The following is a 22,188-nucleotide window of genomic DNA, read 5'->3' as shown; positions in this document are numbered from 1 at the left end:
GCGCGAAGCGCCTGCGGCCCCCACCGGACGAGCCAATCCTTAAAAAGCCAGTGTCCTCACCACGGAGGATCCAGGTTTCGTTTTAAAAGATTTACCCCCATACCCCACCCGCCAAAACGGCCTCCGAAGTTTCGCTCCTCCACGCCTCTCCGACTCCGATGCTGATCCGGTTTCAGAGAAGACACTATAAGAGAAGGAACTCCCCTGGCAGACGCCCTCAAACCCTAGAACCCTAATCGGCGATGAGGTCCCCGGAAGACGCGCCGGAGGAGAGCCCCCACAACCCGCTGGCGGCCGCCACGCCGCAGCGTTCAGCCGGCAGGCGGAAGGGCACGCCAAGCCAGCCGTGGCTGGTGGTATCGGACTCCGGGAAGGAGCGCTTCGACGAGTTGGGGAAGCACTCGATCATGCGGCGAACGGGTATTCCGGCGCGGGATCTGAGGCTCTTGGACCCCCTGCTGTCCTACCCGTCGACGATTCTGGGGAGGGAGAGGGCTATTGTTCTCAATCTGGAGCACATCAAGGCCATCATCACGGCCACCGAGGTGCTCATCCCCAACTTCAACGCCCCCACGGTCGCCCCTTTTGTCCACGATCTCCAGTCCCGGCTCTCCAGTCCTTCCGGCGCTCCTCATCTGGTGGTGATGGTGTTCTTCTTTCTTCTTTTGGATCTGTTTTTTGTAATCTACTTTGAAAATTGGATCTTGTTGTGATTTTGGATTCATTTGGTCGAGACAGATGATACGATGCCTGCATTTCCAGTTATTTCTTCTGGATTTCTAATCATTAAATCCTAGTAACAATTTAGATAAGTGCAAAAGATTAAATGTTATGGTTTCAAAGTTATGATCTTTCCTATGTTATCTTTTATGTTTGCATCAAAATAAGCTTTTTGGGATTTTTTTCTCTCCATAATATTGATTGGAATCTGGAGGAGGGACGGAAAACTTTTTTTCTTTTTTTATAACAAATTTCTTCCCTTCATCAAGCTTTAAAGAATTTTGATACAAACTCTATCTTCTTTCTTTTTTTCCTCATAAAAAGCTAGGGAAAGCCCACAAATAGTTTAGACTGATACTCTCTTGTTTACCCAAGATTAGAAATTTGTTGCAGCAATTATTTTGCAACGATGAAGTGATTATAAAATGCTGTTATATCTGAAGGTTGCAGAGTCCAGGAACCAGATATTGTTACCCTTCGAGTTCAGAGTGCTTGAAATCTGCCTTGAATCCAGTTACAGGCGCCTTGAAGCCGAGGTATGCATTTCACCTTTTTTCTTTCTTGAGATAGGATCAAATTGTATTTGCAATTCTGCTTTGATGTGCTTGAAACTCTCACAACTTGTATGGTTGCCTACTTTAATTGGTGCGGCGTAGTGGCTCTTGATTGCAATATAAAATTTTTTCTCCTCTTTGGTGAGTAGTTACAATGTAAATTTTACTAAGACATTATCTCTAGGTTGTCATGTATTTTCTCTACCCATTACAGTATATCTGTTTTTCTCAAAAAAAAAAAAACATTATAATGTGTCAACAACAACAAATTAAATTATCAAACTCCAATCCCAACTATTTTGTGATTTATTTTCTCCAAATTATTTTCAAAATGCTACTCTTCTTTGTGTGCACACATGGTGCATCCATGTGCGCGTATGTGCGCATGCATGCATGTTCATTACCTCCTTCTCTTCTCTTTTAACAAATTGAACCCCTTTTTCTACACGTTGTACATGCTTATATCATTGTTCTTCAATACTATGCTTTCAGTAGCAGTGCTATTCTTCCTATTCTTCACCTTATCTTTTTTGTTTTTACCAAACATTTGCCTCTAACATTCTTAACAATCCTGCCCACAATTTATGAGCTTGGGCTCTCATGGTTTCCCTAAATTCTAATTTCATGAAATCAATAATGTTGTCCACTTGCCTTGCATGTAAATAGATATGGATTGAAGTAGTTGAAGGTCTCTTATTGCAGATGTGATGCTTGGATTTGGTTTAGATCTTGAATAATTTGACTCCAAATATGGACTAACCAGACTTGGCAGATTCCAAAAATCTTGAGAAATTCACCCTAAAAAAACTAAAAATCGGACAGAAATAGGAAATAAAACTCTTAAATTGGAAACAAATTCTATCATCTGAATCCTTAGATTCCAAAGTAATAATTTGACGTAACATTCAAACTTATATTCATCTCCCACCTTTGCTTGAATATCAACAGTCAATTCTATGACAAAACTACAAAAAATATGATTAAAGTTGCAATTTGTTAGAGGCTCAAAATGACTGCAATCCACTTTTCATATCATACGTGCTTTCAGTTCTTGTAGTACTTCTTTTTGTGTATTCTTAATAATCTTTTATGTACCATTAGGTTCACCTTTTTCATCAAAACCTATCAAATAATTTACTGTGGTAATCTATAATACTCTCTCTCTCTCTCTATCTCTATGATTCACAAAAGATTAACATGCAAATTCTCATTTAATTTCTTATTGGATGCGATTTTTGTTTTCTTCTAAATAAAAGATAAGGAATTTTTAAGCCAAGAAGATTTAAATATTATTAGAATCTTGTAAAAGTCATCATCTATGTGTTTTCAATTTTTATATATGTGTAAACTATAGACAAATATGATTTAATCAGCAAGATTTTCATAATTAAATCTTTGGTGACATTTCTTAACCCCCACAATTGCATTATCTAATAGCTAAAACTAACTCTATATTGTTCAAAACTCAATATATGTTATAATATAAGCCTCATACCTAAATACAGCAAATGGTGAACTTAATTTCTTCAAGCTATAATTAACTTTTGGTTTTATGCCCAACAGCTAGTGGCTACATTTCTTAATGTTGTCAGGAAAAAGTTGATGCTTTGATATCTAATTTCCTTCTGTAAATTATTCAGAAGACTCAATAAAACTATATAAATTGGTAAGTACTTGTTCAACATCATCCAAATCCTCCAATCAATAAAAACATGTGTAAGCAGGATATGCTTATGCATTTGCCATTTGTGTTTGACAGCATTCATTTTATGGCTATTATGAATTTTATTTCTTCGTGATTATTTTATGTTGATTAACTAACTTTAGCATTTATTTCTTTGTGATTATTTTATGTTTCTCTACTATTTTTAGCTTCACAGGATTTTTAATTTGTTCTTATATCTTGAAATACTCATAAGCATTGTCAAGTACTTCTTCAATAAAGCTCTATATATCTTCTCATCTTAATTTATTCATATCAGGCATTGACCTTGGAGCAAGAGGCATATCCAGCTTTAGATGAAATGACTTCAAAAATCAGCACCCTTAACCTTGAACATGTTAGATCTATCAAGAGTCGCTTGGTCGCAGTATCATGGCATGTGCAAACGGTAAGAAGTTAAAGCTATGAAATGATTTGCAACACTAACAGTATAGCAAGTTTGTTGTAACAGTTCATGAATATATTTTTACCATTTAATGAATTATATTTGTTTGAAAGTGGAGGGGGGTGTGATTGGTCTCGCTCCCTTTCTCTCTCTTTCTCAAAAAAAAAGAGTTATACTTGTTCGTACTTGAGTAGTTTCTTTCTAATTAAGCACAAAAAGTTGGTTACATTTAGTAGTTATTTCATGCCCAATTTCGTAAATGGGCATCAATGTAGGCTTCCTTGTATTTTCTTTTCTGTTTCTTAATTAGAATTTTACGTATGTTTTCTCCTTGTTGGCATTTTTAAATGCTAACATCATATATGTTAATAGGTGAGGGATGAACTAGAACATTTACTAGATGATGACAATGATATGGCCGAGATGTACTTAACAAAGAAGCTTGCTCATCAACATAACGGTGAATCTTCCTCAAGAGTTAAGGTTGATAATGATGCATTTCAACTGGAGGAGGACAGGTAAGCTTTATTATTGTCTTCAAAGAATTAAAGCAGTTAAAGAAAAGGAGAATCTTACTATGCTTTTTCTTAGTGGTTTATAGGTATTACGAGTGGTTATTAAAGCTGTTTTTTAAATAACTAAAGCCATAAATCTTCTTATTCAAGAGTTCTTCTATGGTCTTATCTAAGAGATTAAATCTTGGTATTTGGCCCCTCTCCATTTACTCCTGGGATGATACAATATGAAGACAAGACAATAAAGTTTGGGTAGACCAAAACATTTAGTAATAATCATGGATATGTCCCTAGCTGGACCGAAATCCTTGGTACTGTCAATACAAACCTGAATGTAACTATTCACTTGACTTTATTATGACATAAACTCATCCCAAATGGTACCATTGGGAACAAGTCATTTGTTTACTAAAAATGGTCCAAATTGTTTCTTTGAATGAAATCTAATTTTATATATGTATGTATGTATGTACCTATGTACATATATGGGTGTATGTGAACAAGGTCTATTCATTATCCTTTGTGATGTGATAAAAGTGCATGATCTGTTACTTTCTAATAATTTAGAGAAATCTGAAGTAGAATGGTAGCATGATTGATTTGTTTCCTTTGATTTTCAATTGTTTGACTTCACCAGAAGATAATGATGGTTTTTGTTTTTCTTATTTGTCAAGTTGTAACTTTTTATTTTTTTTAAAAAAAATGTTACTAAGAAATGTACATGTGCAATCCATGACCACAAAAAGAAAAAGCTACAAAAAGAAGAATACCATGACTTAGGCTAATTAGCAACTTATTTTTACTTTTGTGTGAGAATCTGTGAATAAAGTCATTAATAATAAATAAAATTAAGATCACACAAATGGGAGAATAGGAAATATTAAAAAGAAATGCTCTAGGCATTATTTTCTTTCTTTATATCATCGCAACATCATACTCACATCAAAACTTATCATTTACAAATGTTTTAATATATATATATATATATACTTAAATTAATAGTAGTTAAAAGAAAAAAACCCCTTGAATTAAACCATTGTTCAAAAGTTCTCCAATTACCCCTTTAATTTTATGAAAACTTATAACAAATTTAAGATTTATAGAAAATTATTTTAGGAATAATGAAATGAAAAAGGAAAAATAAAGTTCTCTTTTTTTTCTTCTACCAGATCTTTTCATAAAAGTCAACAAAGAAATAACAAAATACTAGAAGTATTTTCTACTTTAAGTAGGCAAAATAAGAGAAGATATAAAAAAGATAAGAAAATTAATTATTAATTAATATAATAAAAATATAAAAATAAGGAAGAAAAAAGTATACATAATTTATTAAACTCCAAATTACAAAAAAAATGAAATATTAACTTTAATAATGCTTGATACGGTCTATTCCCACTTAATCTAATTCTTTGTCATATACTTTATAGAAAAATTGCAAATGAGAAATAAATAAATGGAAAAATGGAAACATAAAAGGCGATGTAGAAAGTATGTTAAGATAGGAAAAACACGTAAAGATTTTCTTCTCTTGCCACCTAATTCAAGGTGAGTAAACCTTGTTTGCTACAGTAGATCATTCAAACAAGTAATTTCAACTATTGGCAAACAACTATTTTTTCTGAACACTTTGTGATTTTATTGAACTGAGGAGTTAATGGCCAAGAAAGGATGAGTAATGGTAGGGGTTGCACTTTATGTAATTATCCTGTAGACCACTCATCAATTTTTTTGTCAACTGCTAGTATGTAGAGCCTTTTTGGACTGCTATTAAAGGTAGGCTCAAGATCTCTAGAAGGTGAAGTATTTTTCTTTTTTTTGTAGATATACTAGTGTATAAAGAGAGAAAGGAGTGGTATCGTCTTCTTAAGTAGATTGTTAACTTAGAGTGTTTTCTTGTATGAATGTTCGACGATAATCAAAGGCTAGGGTATGTATTGTAGTAAGAACTCCAAATATTGTGAAGGTTGTTAGCCGTCTTTCTGGTTTGACTAAGTTATAACGTGCTTTATGTAATCTTTGATTCATTGAGAGGACCTATTGGATATATTTTTTTCCTTTGGGTTCAATAAATGGTGCACTTCTAGCCCTCCTCTCTCTTTAAAAGAAAGTTTTTATTAGAATTATTAATTCCAGATTCTAACAATTTTTTACAAAGATTCCTCTAACTTTTTACTATGGTTCTTTGCAATTTTCTACAAAGATTCCTCTAACTTTTTACTATGGTTCTTTTGTTTTGGAATGTCTCAATATATGCCTTTGATCATTTCAAATAAGTTTTTTGCATCAAAGTATCTCTTATTTCAGGCATGAAGATTTTAAAGATCAGATAGAGAGTAGCCATGGAAACTTACCTACTCTTAAGCCTAACGTTCAGGAGTTGGAGATGCTTCTAGAAACTTACTTTGAGCAGATGGATGGCACTCTAAACAAATTATCTCGTGTATGTAGTGCTTTCCTTTGATATCCTTTTTTTTCTTATAAATGTTTGATATAATTGTTATGAGCTTTAAGAGCAAATATGGAAGGTAATTTGCTAAAATTGCTAGTAGTGATCCTAGGGAAACACATGAACTTTTGTAAGTTTTGAAATATCATTACAAATGCCAATATATCACTGAAAAAGTAGGGGTTTTAGAATTGTTATGAAACCAATATTTCTCGCTTTATTTATGCTAGGTTTTTTTGCCTATATACCCTTCCAATATAGCTTTTTGTATATTTACCCTCCAAAAATTACTATTTGCATATAGACTCTTAACTTATTCTATTTTTGCATGAAATTTCCTCTCGTTGGCATTTTGGCTGACAATATTAATAAACAACCATTTTGAGTATCATTTGGTACTATTATCTTGTTACTTAATATTGTTAAAAAAAATTAACATTCCTTTGTAATGAAAGGAGCTATATTACAATATAAATTTTTAAGGATATTATTGTTACGAGGCAATGAACATGTTTTATACTTAAAAAGGTTACTGATAAACACTATCGGCCAAAAATTTAATTGGAGCATATCCATTCAAAAATAGGATGATTTGAGGGGTCTATGCGCAAATAGTGATTTTGAAGGTCAAATATATAATGAGCTACAGTTGTAAAAGTATATATGCAAAATGATATTTATCCCAATATATAATGAGATGAGACCTTTGGACATCCTCCTACATTCAATGTAGGTTTAATGCACACACTTATGTGTGCACTTCGCATGGCTATGTGAAGTGCCTACCTCCATTCTTCTAATATGCTAGTTCATAATATATTTTGTCTTAAAAAAAAGTCTTATTTTGAAGATAATGATTAATTGGAAGATTTTTTTTAATAAAAACTGGAAGAATTGTTATTAATAATGGAAATTAGACTAACTTTCAAACTTAGATGACTCCACAGATTCATAGAGTTTGACATAATGCTGAAGTTGGTTCTTCATGTAGACCAGAACAAATATGTCCACCATCATTGCTCTAGATTGCTGTCATATGAGAAATTTCGTATAGCTTTATATATGAACTGAATTCTCCACTATAAAATTAACATTAGTACTGGCAATTATTTTGTATCTTTCTTTTCGATGCTGACTCCAATTTGCGTTTTATTTGCACACAGTTGAGGGATTATGTAGACATTACCGAGGATTGTGTCAAGATCATGCAAGATGAAAAACAGAATCAATTGCTAGAGGTGGGAGTCATGCTCAGCATCGGAACAGTTGTAGTCACTGCAGGTGTTGTGGTTGTGGGTATATTTGGTCAGAATATTCACATCAAGCTCTATGATGTTCCAACCTATGCCCAGTTCTGGGAGACAACTTTTGGCACCATAGGTGTTTGTCTTATTCTATATATTCTAGCCATTGGGTTGGCCAAGAGAAGCGGACTACTGCGATAACCATATTTTTGAGGGATAATCATATATTGCAAAGATGGAAGATGCTTTTCACTTGCCACCTTTGAGACCAGTTTGGAAATCCTAGAAGTATGATAAACTCAGAAAAATTATAGACAAATGGAGTTTATTTGGTTCTTCTTTTCTTTTTTTATATATATATAAATTCTTCTCTTTATCTCAGCCCTATGTCTGAGGGGTATAAATAATTTTGTAGCCTCTAGATATTAGAAGAGATCTATTGATCATGTTTCTCCTAATATTGGGTATATAAAACACTTGGCGAAGGATCGGATTTTTTTTTGAAATTGTATCTAAATCTAATTCTTTTCCTAGCACTTATGCTACTGAGTTGTTCCCAAGCATTACACATCTATATGATTCATAAAAAGTGGAGATTGCAATAAACATGAATGCTAGCTCTGGAATCAAGCTGCCAATCACAAAATGAATAGTTGAAGTTTACTAATGGAGGGGCGTCCAATCTCAAAGAAGGTCTAGCACTATCTTCAATCATATTAACTTGAGGTTTAGGTATGTTGGCACTTTCTTCAATGTTCCAGTCTTCTTGTGGTAGGAATCCATTGTGACATGGTCAGTTCTTCTGCACAGAAAGTAGAAAGGCTCCTTTTTGATTCTTTGGCTTCTAACTTGGTCAAAATTGGTTTGATCAATTTTGGTTTTGAGAAGTTTGGAGAAAGGATTCTAGTTTGAACAGTTTTGGAAGTTCTTTTTGAAGTTCTTCCCTTGGGGTTTGAATTAGCCTTGATTTGAGGGTCTAGGATAGAGTTTGGTTAGGTTAATCTTGGGTCCATACTTTTATTGTGCTTGAGCTTAAGTCGGTATTCTTCTTCAATCCTAATAAGGTTAATAAATTTCACAAGGGCTAAGTCCCTTTACCTATGACTTAGCTATCAGAAGTTGTTCAATGAAGATAAAGAAAAAGAGTTAGTAAAGGCTTGAATCTAATAATTATCGGAAGATTTGCATTCGAATAATTTGGCTTTCGGAGGAGATCTTGGAATTCATGAACCTGGACACTAACGGGCTTAGAATCGACCATACTTCTGGAGTTGGGATATGGTAAATTGACTTAGACCAGCATCATCCATTCTATACTCATCCTCTATGGCATCTCGCAGTTTCTTAGCAATCTTTGTGGGAAGATGATCATCATAGAGGGAATCAAATAGCGTGCTAAGAATCCTATGGTGACAATGAAAGAGTTTTTAATTGAAAAATGGAGGAAGTTATTTCTTAGGAACTAGTGGTAGAGGTTCTTTGAAAATTTGGCAATGATAAAGGTATTGGATTATATTGTTCAATGGCTTGAGATCAACCCATGAGTGGTCGGCTAGTATCTCACTTGGCTTTACCGTCTTTTCACAAATGAGTCACTGAATGTTCTGAGATTGATCGAACTATGTTTCTCAAAAGAAGCCACTTTACGATATATGTGTTGATTAGTGGATTATGCACATGCAAGATTTGTGGGGTTTAATCCTAATTTATTTAAGTATTTAATTAATAGCTTCCAATGGTAGTGCACTAGATTTTAAAATTCAAAATTCAAAATTTAAATATAGTAAACATATTAATTAAAAAAGCAAACAATGAAAAGGTAATAACAATAATGAATACATTTACAAATATGCAATAGCTACCAAGTGCTTCAATACACTTGACGTGTAAATGTTGAAATAGAGCACCGATAATAATTAAAACACAATAAAGTGTATTTTTGGCATTTTAAATAGAGTATTAAAAATATATAGAATATAATAAAAATATTTTAGTCTAGATTTTCAAATAAAGAGATAATTTGAATACCTAAACTAGTAAATTTTGATTTTCGCATGGTTTCTTGAGCAGCTGAAATAATTGGTTTTAGTTTGGAGAACTGTTTTAGAAACTTCTGCACTATTTTCAAATCAGCAGAAATAGGGATTTTGTTTTCGTTTATGTAAAAATTTCAAAGCTGCATATTTTAAGAATTTTGTGTTTAGAAAAACTGAATTTAATTTTTTTGCACAAATTTTAGAGTAGTAAGTTTTTGCGGATTTTGGTTTTGAAGGCTGATTTGCAAAAGATTCACAGGGTCTTTAAAATTGATTGAACCTTTTTTTTTATTAACTTGTTGTATAAAAGAAAGTTAGGAAAAAGTTTTAGCAATTTATTACAATAGAAAATTGGTTAATCAAAGTATACAATTACAACTTTCAGCACAAATATGAAATAACAAATACAATCTGAAAATTACATGCAATTACTAGCAAAGTAGCAATTAATTTAGTTAGAATAAAAAAATTAAAACCATAATTGAAGTGAGGCGTGTATGAAGACTGTCCTTATCTTGCAAGTATCCGGCAAGATCCCAGCTCAGCGTGTGTGTTGGCACCAATCCAAAACCCTCGAGACTCGGACGTCTAGATTTTTATATATGCATTTACACATTCAACTAGAGATTACTAAATTTGGAATTTAAAAATTTAAATATTTTTTCAAATAAATTAAAAAAAAATTTAATATATATATAAGTACCATCTCTGTACTGCTAAACAGCCGTCGTGACGTCCATGTAGGAGGATTCACATTCCTGCGGATCGATCGTTGGATTTCGCTATAGTCGCTTCGTGATCTATGTAGATAGTATGAATGCTTTAATATTCGTGCATGGCGCGATAAGATACAACCCGGGTGCATAACACGACCCATATATTTTTTTAAGTTTTTTTTTGCACGGATACCATCTTAAAAAAACAAATTTACATAAATATCCTCTTAAAACTTTTATTTATTTTTTATCTCATAAAATAATTTTTTACAAATATTTTTAATATAATAGAATTTTGAAATTACTTCCATTGCAATCACAACCACCCATTGAGAATATTTTTATTATTTTAATTTGAAATTGTTATTTTTTTAACTGAAGTATCATACATAACGTATACGGATACTACTTAAAAAAAATAAAAAATAGTACATCACAGAAAGCACTGTGTAACTCCATCTCACCCTTCCATAGGATGTCATCCAAGTGCTCGGCAACAAAAGAAGCTGCCCAATCCGCCACCTCATTGGCCTCTCGAAACACGTGCTCCGCCTCATACATAATTGTTAATTTTTTAACGGCGTGGATACATATGCAAAAATAAGGGTAAAAAAAATAAAATAGCAAAATAAATATTTTACGAAAATATATATACAAATATTAATTTTTTAAAAAGTATTTTTGTAAAATTTGATATTTAGGAGGATATTTATGTAATTTTCTTTTTTTTTTTTTATGGTTTAAGATGGCCCCACGCTTCCAACTTCCACCCGCCAACGGCCTCCGAAAACGGATTCGGATTCGATTTCAGAGGGAATTTAAAATCTCCACGAACACCGCGAGAGAACCAAACCCTCCTCGCTAACGCCCAAACCCTAGACCTCGAGTCGGAGATGAGATCCCCAATGAAGGCGCCGGCGGACGACCCCCGCCACCGTCCGGCGGCAGCCACGACTGCGCCGCCGCACTCGGCGGCCGGGAGGCGGAAGGGCACGACGAACCGGCCGTGGTTGGTTGTCTCGGACTCTGGGCGGTCGTGTCTCGAGGAGGTGGGGAAGCACTCGATCATGCGGCGGACGGGGCTTCCGGCGCGGGATCTGAGGATCCTGGATCCCCTGCTCTCCTACCCGTCGACGATTCTGGGGAGGGAAAGGGCTATCGTGGTCAATCTGGAGCACATCAAGGCCATCATCACGGCCACCGAGGTGCTCATCCCCAACTCCAGGGACCCTATGGCCGCCCCCTTCGTCCGCGACCTACAGTCCCGGGACTCCAGCCCCTCAGGCGCTCCACATCAGGTAGTGACGGTGATCTGCTTTGGAAATACTGAGTTTGGTTCTCTTTTTCTTCTATGGTTAGTTTAGTCGAGACATGGAAGACGGGATGCTAAAGTTGTTAGTTATTTCTCAAAGATTTTTTCTGAATTTCCAGCTAAGTTAAATGCTAGTTGTAATTTAAATAAGTATTTCAGATTAAACGCTATAGTTTGGAATTATATATCGAAAGTTAGGATTATTTATATATTACCTTCTGTATCAAATAAGCTTTTTGGGTTTTTACTCTTCATAACATTTGTAGGAAACTGGATTTACTAAACTCTAAAGAATATGCATTTTCCTCTTTTTCTATTTTTTTGATGGAAAGGGGGGAAACCCACCCACATTCGTGGTGAAATTTCTATGCGTACTTGTGCTCAGTTGCATGCAATTGGTAATTTTATTAAGAAACTATTACTAATATTTTTTTTTTAAATTAAAGGAGCCTATGAATAGTTCAGGTAAAGCTTTGTGACAACCCATGATCCAAAATTTGTTTCAGCTACCATTTTGCTTTTATAAATTTCGACCAATAAGTTCTTACTTATCATAAAATGCTTTAATCTCTGAAGGCTTCAGAGTCCAGTGTTAAGGTGTTACCCTTTGAGTTCAGAGTACTTGAGATCTGCCTTGAATCTGTTTGCAGGTGCCTTGAAGCTGAGGTATGCATTTTTCCCTTTTATTTGACATGAAAGTTAGGGGGTTCTTACCACCCTTTTGTCAAATCTTGCAGATATATGCTTTGCCCTATAATATGAGAAGTGCATCATTGGTTCATTATGTTGTTTGGTTGCACCAGATTTGATCGTTTCTGCTAGTACATAATGTATCCTTTTCTGCTTTAATGCATTTGGAACTCTCCCTTTGTATAGCTGCAATTTAGAATGTTTCTTTTCTCTACCCATTGTAATATCTCAACAACAAGATAAATTATTAAAACTCTGACCCCAACTATTTTGGATTGTAGATGTTATTTTTCTAAAAATTGTTTTCTAAGTTCTGCCTGCGCTACTCGCCCCTGTGCACACACATGTGCATGTGTACGCACATGTATGTACCATCGTTCTGACATTTTGTTTTTACTAGCAGTCCCTTTAATGTGGCCTTTCCTTACCCCATCTTTTTGGTTTTATCAACAATTCACATTCTCATATATCCTACCTACAGTTATGAGTTTAGGCTTGCATTGTTGCCCAAAACTCTAATTTACACAAAATTGTGGACCTTATTATTCTCTTACGACATCATATGTTTCTTTTTTGGCAAAAAAGTTCCCTCATATGTTTCAGAAGCATGGCTTGATTACATGACCTAGAAATGCCTACTCAACCCATCCAAACAACTCTAGTTCTATAAATCTTCTTGTTTGTCTCTATTTATCGAATTAGTCCCAAATTGACTGCAATCCACTTTTCATGCCATACATATTATGTATTATTGTCACTGCTTTATATGTATTCCAAATAATTGTTTATATACCATTAGTTTCAAACTTTCATTTTTTTTCACCAAAGCTTACCAAATAATGTATTGCGGTACTCTACTATATGCTTTCTCTCAGTCATTATATAGCACGAAAGCTAAAGCTTAAACTTTATCAATTTGTCTCAGTAGTTGTAACACACAAATTCTCGTTTCATTTTTTTCTGGAAGCCAAATGTTTGTGCGTTTCCACTAAATAAAAGATGGAATTCTAAGCTAAGAAGATTTCACAGTCAAGAAATTTAGTAAAAATTGTTACCTAGAGGCCTTCAATTTTTATGTAGGTGTTGACAGTAAATAAGCGCAATTTGATTAGCAAGATTTGCAAAATTAAAGCTTTGCTCTTGTTTCATTTCTAAACACCTTCAACTTCATTAGCTAATAGCTAAATCTAGCTCCTTATTGTTTAGATCTTGACATATGTTACATTATAAACATCTATGTGAAATACAACAAATGGTGAACTTCATTTCTTCAAGCTATAATTTAACTTTTGGTTTGGGGCCGAGTCTATAATCATGAAAATACTGATGCTTTAATGTTTAAATGCCCTCTATAAGCTGTTGGAAAGCCTCAATAAAAATCTTTAGATCAGTCAGCACTTATTTAACATCACCCAAATTCCTCTAACCAATACAAACAAGTAGAGACAGGATATGCTTATGCATGCATCATGGGTGTTTACAGCATGCATTTTATGATTTCATACTTTTGTCATCTGTCATTGACACAATAATAATTTTTTATGTAGTGCAATAAAAACATTTCATTTTTTCTTTACTATTTTTTGATATGTTTCTTTACCATTTCTAGCTTCATGAGGGCTTCATGTTTATCTTATTTTCTGAAATTCACATATGCAACTTCTAGCCATCAATTCAACAAAGCTCTACATGTCTTCTCATATTAATTCATTCATATCAGACACTGACCTTGGAGCAAGAGGCTTATCCAGCATTGGATGAATTGACTTCAAAAATCAGTACCCTGAACCTTGAACATGTTAGACATCTCAAGAGTCGCTTGGTTGACATATCAGGGCGTGTGCAGAAGGTGAGAATTTAAATCTATAGAGTTAGCCGCACATACAGTACAGCAAACTTCTTATAACAGTGCGTAACTATATCTTACCATTTAATTAGTTATATTTGTCTGGATCTGAAGTAGTTTTTTTAAAGTTTTGTTCAAAAAAACTGGTTGCATTTAGTAGTTCTTTCATGCCACAATTATGTTACAGGGCATCCATGTCAACTTTTCCGTGTATTCTTTCTGGTCCTTAATTTAGAGTGTTGATATACTTTACCCTCTTTTGACACTTTAGAGTTATATATTTCTAAATGCTAATATCATCTGTTTTAATAGGTAAGGGATGAGCTAGAACACTTATTGGATGATGATATGGATATGGCTGAGATGTGCTTAACAGAAAAGCTTGCTCATCAGCATAGTGGTGAATGTTTGTCGGGAGTTGAAGTAGACAATGGTGCATCTCAACTGGAGGAGGATAGGTATGCTTTATTATTATCTTCAGATAAAAGAAGCAGTAGAAAAGTTGAGAATCCAAATCATGCTTTTCTTAATGTCCTGTAGGTATTGCAAGTGATTATTTGAGATGCTTTTTCAATGGCTAAGTCAATCAAAACAAACCTGAAAATAACTATTACATGCTGCAAGTCATAAGCTTGTCCCACATGGCACCACTGAGAAAATGTCAATTATTGCTATGAACAAAACGGTTTGAATTGTTTCTTTGAATGAAGTCTAATATCTGGACCATATTAATGTGAATAAATGTTGATAGAATGTCATGAAATAACTGTTCTAATGTATACATATGTAAACAAGGTTTGTTCATTATCCATTGTGATGTCATCAAGGTTAATTGCACATCAACCTTGTGAATATGTTATATGACCTGTCCATATTTTTGTTACTTTCTAATAATTCATAGAAATCCAAAGTAAAATGGTAGCATGATTGGTTAGCATCTACTTATTTCAGTTGATTGATTTTACCAAATAACAGTAGTGCTTTTGTCTCTGATTATCTGTTAAGTTGTGGATTGCTTTTAGTCGACTGCCTTTAGTTCATTGTATGACTTATCCTCTTTCACTGATACTAGCATATGCGCATGCAAAATGCATGTCAAAAGAAAAGGAATAACACTGAACGATATGTCAATTGGTAACTAGTTTTTATTCTTGTGCAGTAATTTGTGGAGGAGAATCACTGACGAGAAATAAATTCAAGATCAAATTAATGAGAAAACAAGAAAATATTGAAAGATAATGCTTTAGGATGTAGTTTATTTTCTTCCTTTACACCCATGTCATCATCACAATCATAGCCAATCTTATTTTTTACAAATAACTTAAAGATGGTAGAATAAGTAATGAGTAGCTAGAAGAAAAACAATGTTGAATGAAATTACTATTTCCAAAACTCTCAGATTAGCCCTTTTTTATGGAAAATTATAACAGAATTTAATGTTCATATGGAAACAATGCTAAGAATTAAGAAGGAAAAAGGAACAAAATTCAAGATTTCTTTGATCTCTTCTATTGACTCCTTTTAATAAAAGCTGACAAAGAAAACATGAAACCAATACTAGAACTATTTTCTTCTTAAAATAAATGAAATAAGAAAATAAATTATGAATTAAGAGAATGAACTTATAAATAGGGCATGTATAAGTGCAAAAATAGTTTCCTACTCTCAAAGTTACAGAAAAAAGTTGAAATAATGTCTTAAAGGACCAAAATTAATGCTTGAGATGGGCTTCTCCCACCTCATGTCTGATTCTATATTAAGAAAGTTAGTTGATGATATCTTGGTTTGTTCTTATATTTCTATTTAAAATTATATTAAGAAGGGGAAAACTAATAAGGCTTTTAACAAGAAATTTCTTGATATAGTCTTCTATATTGATGTTCATATTCTATATTAGTTTTTAATTTTCTCTTCTTCATTTAATACTTATCTATTCTTTTTATATGTAATGGGCGTTGTGGATGTCGGCATACTAGTATAACTTATCTTGGGCCTACAGACCCTAGCACTCGATCGAACATAAATCGAACTCCATGTGCCTCCATGCAATGTGCTTCATGGGACAAATCTGTCCAATAGAATCCCACTGACAACAACTTGAACTCAAACATTGTTAGAGCCACAGTAACTTGAAACTTAGAGAGCGCCCAGAGAGGATTATCCGGCACCTTTTCCCCTATATACTAGGGTACCATTTCTATTTCACTAAGCCTTGGTTCACTCGTATGTAAGTCACCTTCTCTGATCAAAGTAACAATCTAACTAAACACAGTGAACCAAGACAGGTAAAACTGGCATAACAAACATCAACGAATATCCGAACCATTCATCATCATTATCCTAGCCTCTTCTTATCCACATTGGATAAGCTATGAAGCATATTTAAGTAGAGAAGTCTCAAGCTTTATTTTATATGTGCAAAGCAAAGTAGAATGCGGACATGGTTGGTGAGTTGGGTCCATAATGGGTATGGATTTAATGTATCTGATTAGTCTGGATATGCTGGCACACCATTTCCTCTTTTGGAAATATGATAGCTTTTTAAGGACCTAGATGACCACCAGCCTGTCCGAGCCTGTTCACACTAAGTAGGTCATAGAAGAGTGACTATTATTTATCTACTATAATTACATATATTGGTTAGGTCATTTTGCCATTTCGATCACAATTTTGAACTTGTTAGGTGAACCATGAAACAAGGGTGGACAAAAATTGGCAAAGAACGGGAAGTAATGCCTAATATGGCTAGCCGTACGTTTGGGTCCACCTTTTTGGCTGCTGGAGCAAGCCAAAGGACTCTAAGCCTGGACAAGACCACTTGAATTGCAGATAGGACAAATATTGATGACCTGACGGTTGAATATTGCATTTTCCATATTGATATTTTTTGTTCCTCTACAAGGATAGCAGCTTTGCTTCTCTTTTGACCGAATTCATTGTGAGCAAACATTTTCTACAGTAGATCATTAGAACTAGTAATTGTAGCCATAGTAACAACTACTTTGCCTGAATTCAGTCTGATCTGTGTGATTTTATTGGAATTGTTGGCTATGGATTTAACAATTCTTATAAAGACTTCTTTAACTATTTATGATAGTTCTTGTATTTAATGTCTTAATATATGCCTTTCACCATGTTAAGGAAGTTTCTTGCATCAAATTATCTGTGTATTCAGGGATGAAGTTTTTAAAGATGAGACAGACAGCAGCCATGGAAGCTTAGCTGCTTTTAAGCCTAACATTCAGGAGTTGGAGATGCTTCTAGAGGCTTACTTTGTGCAGATTGATGGCACTCTAAACAAATTATCCCATGTATGTAGCCTGTTTTTTCTCTTGCAATCTTTCAGTACCTTGATCTACTTTTATTCTTTTATGAGTGGTTGATACAACTAGTATCACTATTGCCGAGCTTTAAGAGGAAATATAGAAGGCAACTTGCAAGAACTATTATTGGTATTCTACCTTAGGCTAAATAACTGAAATTTTAAATACCTGAAATTTTTATGTTCCAAATAGACACTGTAAAGGCCAATTTGCCCCTGAAAAAGTACTAGTGCTAGAATAGTTGTTACAGAACTAATATTGTTATCTATATCTAGACTAATATATAGTCAAAACTCCAGACATTCATCAGATGTTCTATGCATACTCTCATGTGCATTGCACGTGGCCATGCATTGATCTACTAAGTAAAAGAGGCTATATCCTGCACATAATTTGTCTGCCTCTATTCATTCCAGCTTAATAGTTTCTTTTAAAAAAATATTTCTCATTCTGAAAATAATTATTAGTTGGAAGATTTTTTGCTGAGATCAAAAATCAAGTAGATTTCATAGATTCATGTTTTTGTCCTTCTAATACATCGAGTTTGATATACTGCTGAGGTTTTTCTTCATGTAGACCACAACAACTATGAACACCATTGATGCTCCAGATTGTAGTAACACTGTAACTTCTTGTAGTTTTGTTAATAAATCACATTCTCCATTACTAAATTAACAGTTTTATCCATTGTTGTCGAAACCGTCCCGAACCACCCAGTTTGGGGTGTCCCGAGCCGTACCGACGGTGGACCGAGATGGAGAACGAAGGAGGGAGGGAGAGGGAGAGGAAAGAAGAGAAAGGCCGGCCGGCGGAGGCCGAGGAGCTGCCGCACGGAGGAGGCGGAGCCCCTCCTCCTCGGCCTCTACCTCCTTTGCGCGGCGGCTCCTCGGCCCTTTGTTGGCTCTCTGCTGGCCTCCCTCTTTTTTCTCTCTTTTCCTCTCTCCCGTTCTCCCTCTCTCCCGCCTCCTACTGCGTCGGTACAAGGCCGGCACGGCACGGCGCACGGCCGTACCGACCCATGCCGCTGGGCAACCGGTCCGGGGCTCGGTACCAGCACAGCAGACGTTGGTTTTACCAGTAATTTTTATAGCTTTCTTTTGGGTTTCTGACTCTAATGTCTCTCCTATTTGCACATAGTTGAAAGAGTATGTGGACGATACAGAAGATTACATCAACATCATGCTAGATGAGAAACAGAATCAGCTGCTACAGACGGGAGTCATGATCACCACCGCAACTGTTGTAGTCACTGCTGGCATTGTGGTTGTGAGCATATTTGGTATGAATATAGGTATTTCGCTATTTGATGTTCCAACTTTTTCCCAATTCTGGGAGACCACTTTTGGCACCATAGGCGGCTGTATCGTCCTATATGTTTTAGCCATTGGATTGGGCATGAGAAGTGGACTGCTGCAATGATCACAATTTTGAGTTATAAGCATATAGAGCTGACATGGAAGGTGCTTTACACTTGCAAACTTGAGACCACTTTTGACATTGTGGTAGTATGTTAAAGTGAAAAAACATGGAGGGATAATGATGTTTTCTGCTGTATTTTTTGAATCCCATTTTGATGGTGCTCTTTATCTCAGCTTTATGACTGAGGGTTCAATTTCAAAAAATTAATGAAATTATGATCATCTTTTTATGATTTGCTAATGATACTCTATTATTTTTGGATGCTAAGATACAACTTGTGTGCATTTTCAAATGAACTTTATACCTCTTTAAGTTAGCTTGTGGATTGAAAAGTTTGATTATTCTAATCAAAACTATGATCTAGTTTGAAGAGGGTGAGCCTTGGTGCAATGATAAGGTTGCTCCATTGTGACATGAAGAATTATAGATTCGAAATACAAAAATAGCCTCTTTGAACATAGTTGCAAGGCTGCATATATTTGGCCACCCTCTCCAGATCCTATAATGGCAGGTAGGCTACCATTTTTTTAGATATGATCTAGTTTGGGTTTATATTGGGAAGAGCAAGTCTCTAGCTGCTATCCTTGAAGGCAAACTTCATAAATACTTTGAAAAAAATGTCTTCCTCCGGTAGTGGATACTTAAGAGAAGTGATTCGATATCTCCACTTGATAAAATGGAAAAAAAGTTAGCTAGTTTGGGCTTCAAAAACATTTTTGTTTGGAGGCAGTATTATCTAATCTACCCATCTATTACATTTTTTTGCCACCTGATTGGATGATTAAGACAACAGATCAGATTAGAACGGGTATTCTTTTGGAAAGGGTCTCAGTTGGTGAAAGGAGGATTCTTCCTACCTAACTAAGATATGGTCTGCAAATCCAAAGATCAAGGTTGTCTGGGTATAAAAAAATCCTAGAGATCTTGACATGCATTGTTGTACAAATGGTGGTGGAAATTATTAAAAATCCCTCTGATCATGTCAGGAAGACGATTGTTTCGGTGGCAAAAGATCCCTCCGGTTTTCACACTGCTGTTCCTTGATGAATTCCCTGCTAGATTTCATGGAAAACGTTTTGAGGAAAACCAGGTCTACATGAAAGTGGGAACGAGCAAACATTTGGTGATGTCGGCAAGAGCAACACTGCTTCCTTGAGAGCTTCTCTATCATCATATTCTTTGTTCTCACACTGAACTACTGGGCTTGTTGCATAAATGCCAGTGCTTTTTAACCAGGTCTCCTTTTCCAATAGCTACTGACGGCAGTATGGTGGCAACCTTATTTCCTTTCATTGTTGCAGCCTATTTGTGCTTGTATCAACTCCTTGTCTTTCAACTGACTGCTAAACTATGATCAATGAGGACTGAGCTTTTAGCAAGTATATTAAAAACTTCTCCTTGAATGCTTTAATATTTCGTCGAGATCTTTGTGATGTGATGATTTTTTTTTCATAAGAAAATAAGTTTAAATTTCTCTCCATATGATTTGATGCATGCTGCCATTAACTTAACCCTATTAGGAATTTGTGTGGGTTAGGATTTCCAAGTCTACATAAGGATCTGGCCTCGTACTGTGTTATTAAAAGAATTGCCCGTCAAGCACATCTTAGATAGAGTTGAATTGGTTAAGGTTTCCCTTGAGAGGATTCATTCATGTTCTATCTTTTGTAAGAGAATGAATATTTCATAAGCAATTCGAAACCATTTTCTCGGACATCATAAGTAATACAATTACCTATCTAATTCAATGGAACGGGTGTTGTTGTCTGTGCTGCTTCTACCGTTATATTCTTTGGAGAAAATCCTGCAGCAAGTTTCATTTCCAGCTGCATCTGAAAACTTGACACAAAAGGTTAAGCTTTGCTTTTATCTACTACAAAGTAGCATATACTTAGTGCGGTTACAGGAGAAGCGGAAAATTCCTGACATAGTTTTTGTTGCATTGCCGGTAAAATGGCTGAAGTTCCGTATCTCCTTGTACTGAAAACTCCAATCCTTCTCCTGCATAAATTTCAGCATAAGTTTAGAATATTGACGTGTGAGTTGGGGGCAAAAAAAGGTATCACTAAACCAAAAAATTTGGTCAACTTGGTAAGAAATATATAATGAGGACATCTGAATTGCAGTAAAGGATTCAGTATCAGAGTCCATTTCAGCTTCTGGATCCTCTTAATAGCCAACAACAACATGAAATTGCAACAAATAACTTGACGTAGTGTGGAATCCAATATTGAAACATGAACTGAAAGGACTTATTTCCTTGAAGAATACAGGGAACAAAGAAAACTTGAAGATCATTAAATTCCAACTACTAGTATTATAACCTAATTATTTGTTTCTATTCTTACAGTTTTTTTTTGGTTATGTGAAGTTCCCCGCAGTTTAAAGATAATTATTATTCCACTATGCAAGTGGATTTGGTGGATGCATATGCAACATAGATCTAACTCAAATCCAACCTTCTTTGGCATAGCAAATTGAGATACAACTCAAATGCATCGAATATGAATACATCCGGCAATATCCAATAACAATCTAAGTTCTAAATAATAATTAACAGTAAAAGTCCATGGAAAGCTAGTTGTATTATGAGCCATATGAGGTGCTACCGGTCGGCAATGCCATCCCCCTCTTCAAAAATATGAGATGCATAAAAATGAATCAACTAGCGACACATTCAATAAACATCGAGGTAAAAGTAGTTTATCTATCCAGAATCGCCTTCGAACCATACATATCTTGCATAAAGATGAGTAATTAACCGCACATACTAGCCCATCCCATGTAGCAATAAATTTGACTATAGAAACATTTGTAGTAAAGATTCTTTTCCCTCGTCCACATCAATCGTTTTCTAATATTGTTACCAAAATTTATCTTAAAGAGTTCCCTGGAGTGGGGGTCTAATGTGAAGCTAATCACCATATAAGAATCCTAGTTTTCCGTGGCTCTTGATGTGGAGTATTGGTTGGCCTGAAAACAGGGAGCTATGAGACAACAACAACAACGCAGACTTAATAAGGCCGCAAGATCATGAATCCTACTGGGTTTTCCCTCCATGTTCTTAATCAATAAATAAATCCAACATGTTAAAAGCTCTCCTCTTGACCAATCTAGTGGGCCCCCACCAGCCCATCTCCCGAGGCGAGATCCGTCGCTACCGCTTTGGCGGCCTTTGCCACGTCGGACAACCGGAAAGCGCATAAATCGCTGCTAATCCCAATCCGCGTCCAATTCCAACAGCTCATCTACTCTCTCT

General features: G+C 35.1%; 1 protein-coding gene across 1 annotated transcript; it reads left to right on the top strand.

Annotated features, from left to right (window-relative positions):
- LOC113462547 (uncharacterized) lies at positions 1 to 19,161 on the top strand. Its single transcript, XM_039132016.3, has 13 exons — positions 1 to 638; positions 1,164 to 1,256; positions 3,257 to 3,385; positions 3,755 to 3,900; positions 6,187 to 6,337; positions 7,507 to 7,787; positions 8,349 to 8,474; positions 11,085 to 11,637; positions 12,228 to 12,317; positions 14,062 to 14,190; positions 14,500 to 14,645; positions 17,363 to 17,498; positions 18,648 to 19,161. The coding sequence occupies exons 1-13, from the start codon at positions 243 to 245 to the stop codon at positions 18,927 to 18,929; spliced, it is 2,658 nt and encodes an 885-aa protein (XP_038987944.2). The 5' UTR covers positions 1 to 242; the 3' UTR covers positions 18,930 to 19,161.
- Positions 19,162 to 22,188: the final 3,027 nt, after the last annotated feature.

The sequence above is a fragment of the Phoenix dactylifera genome, chromosome 2 (genome assembly GCF_051530095.1).
Source record: "Phoenix dactylifera cultivar Ajwa chromosome 2, Ajwa_hap1_PhDact_Kaust_v1.1, whole genome shotgun sequence".
NCBI lineage: Eukaryota > Viridiplantae > Streptophyta > Magnoliopsida > Arecales > Arecaceae > Phoenix > Phoenix dactylifera.
Note: the sequence above shows the minus strand (reverse complement) of the source record. Positions and strands in the feature narration are given on the sequence as shown.

Bases quoted from the DNA above. Each gene is read 5' to 3' on its own strand.
- LOC113462547 (XM_039132016.3), top strand. From the start codon at position 243: ATGAGGTCCCCGGAAGACGCGCCGGAGGAGAGCCCCCACAACCCGCTG. The intron at 6,338-7,506 runs GTATGTAGTGCT...ATTTGCACACAG, and splicing joins CTCTAAACAAATTATCTCGT to TTGAGGGATTATGTAGACAT. The intron at 14,191-14,499 runs GTGAGAATTTAA...CTGTTTTAATAG, and splicing joins TATCAGGGCGTGTGCAGAAG to GTAAGGGATGAGCTAGAACA.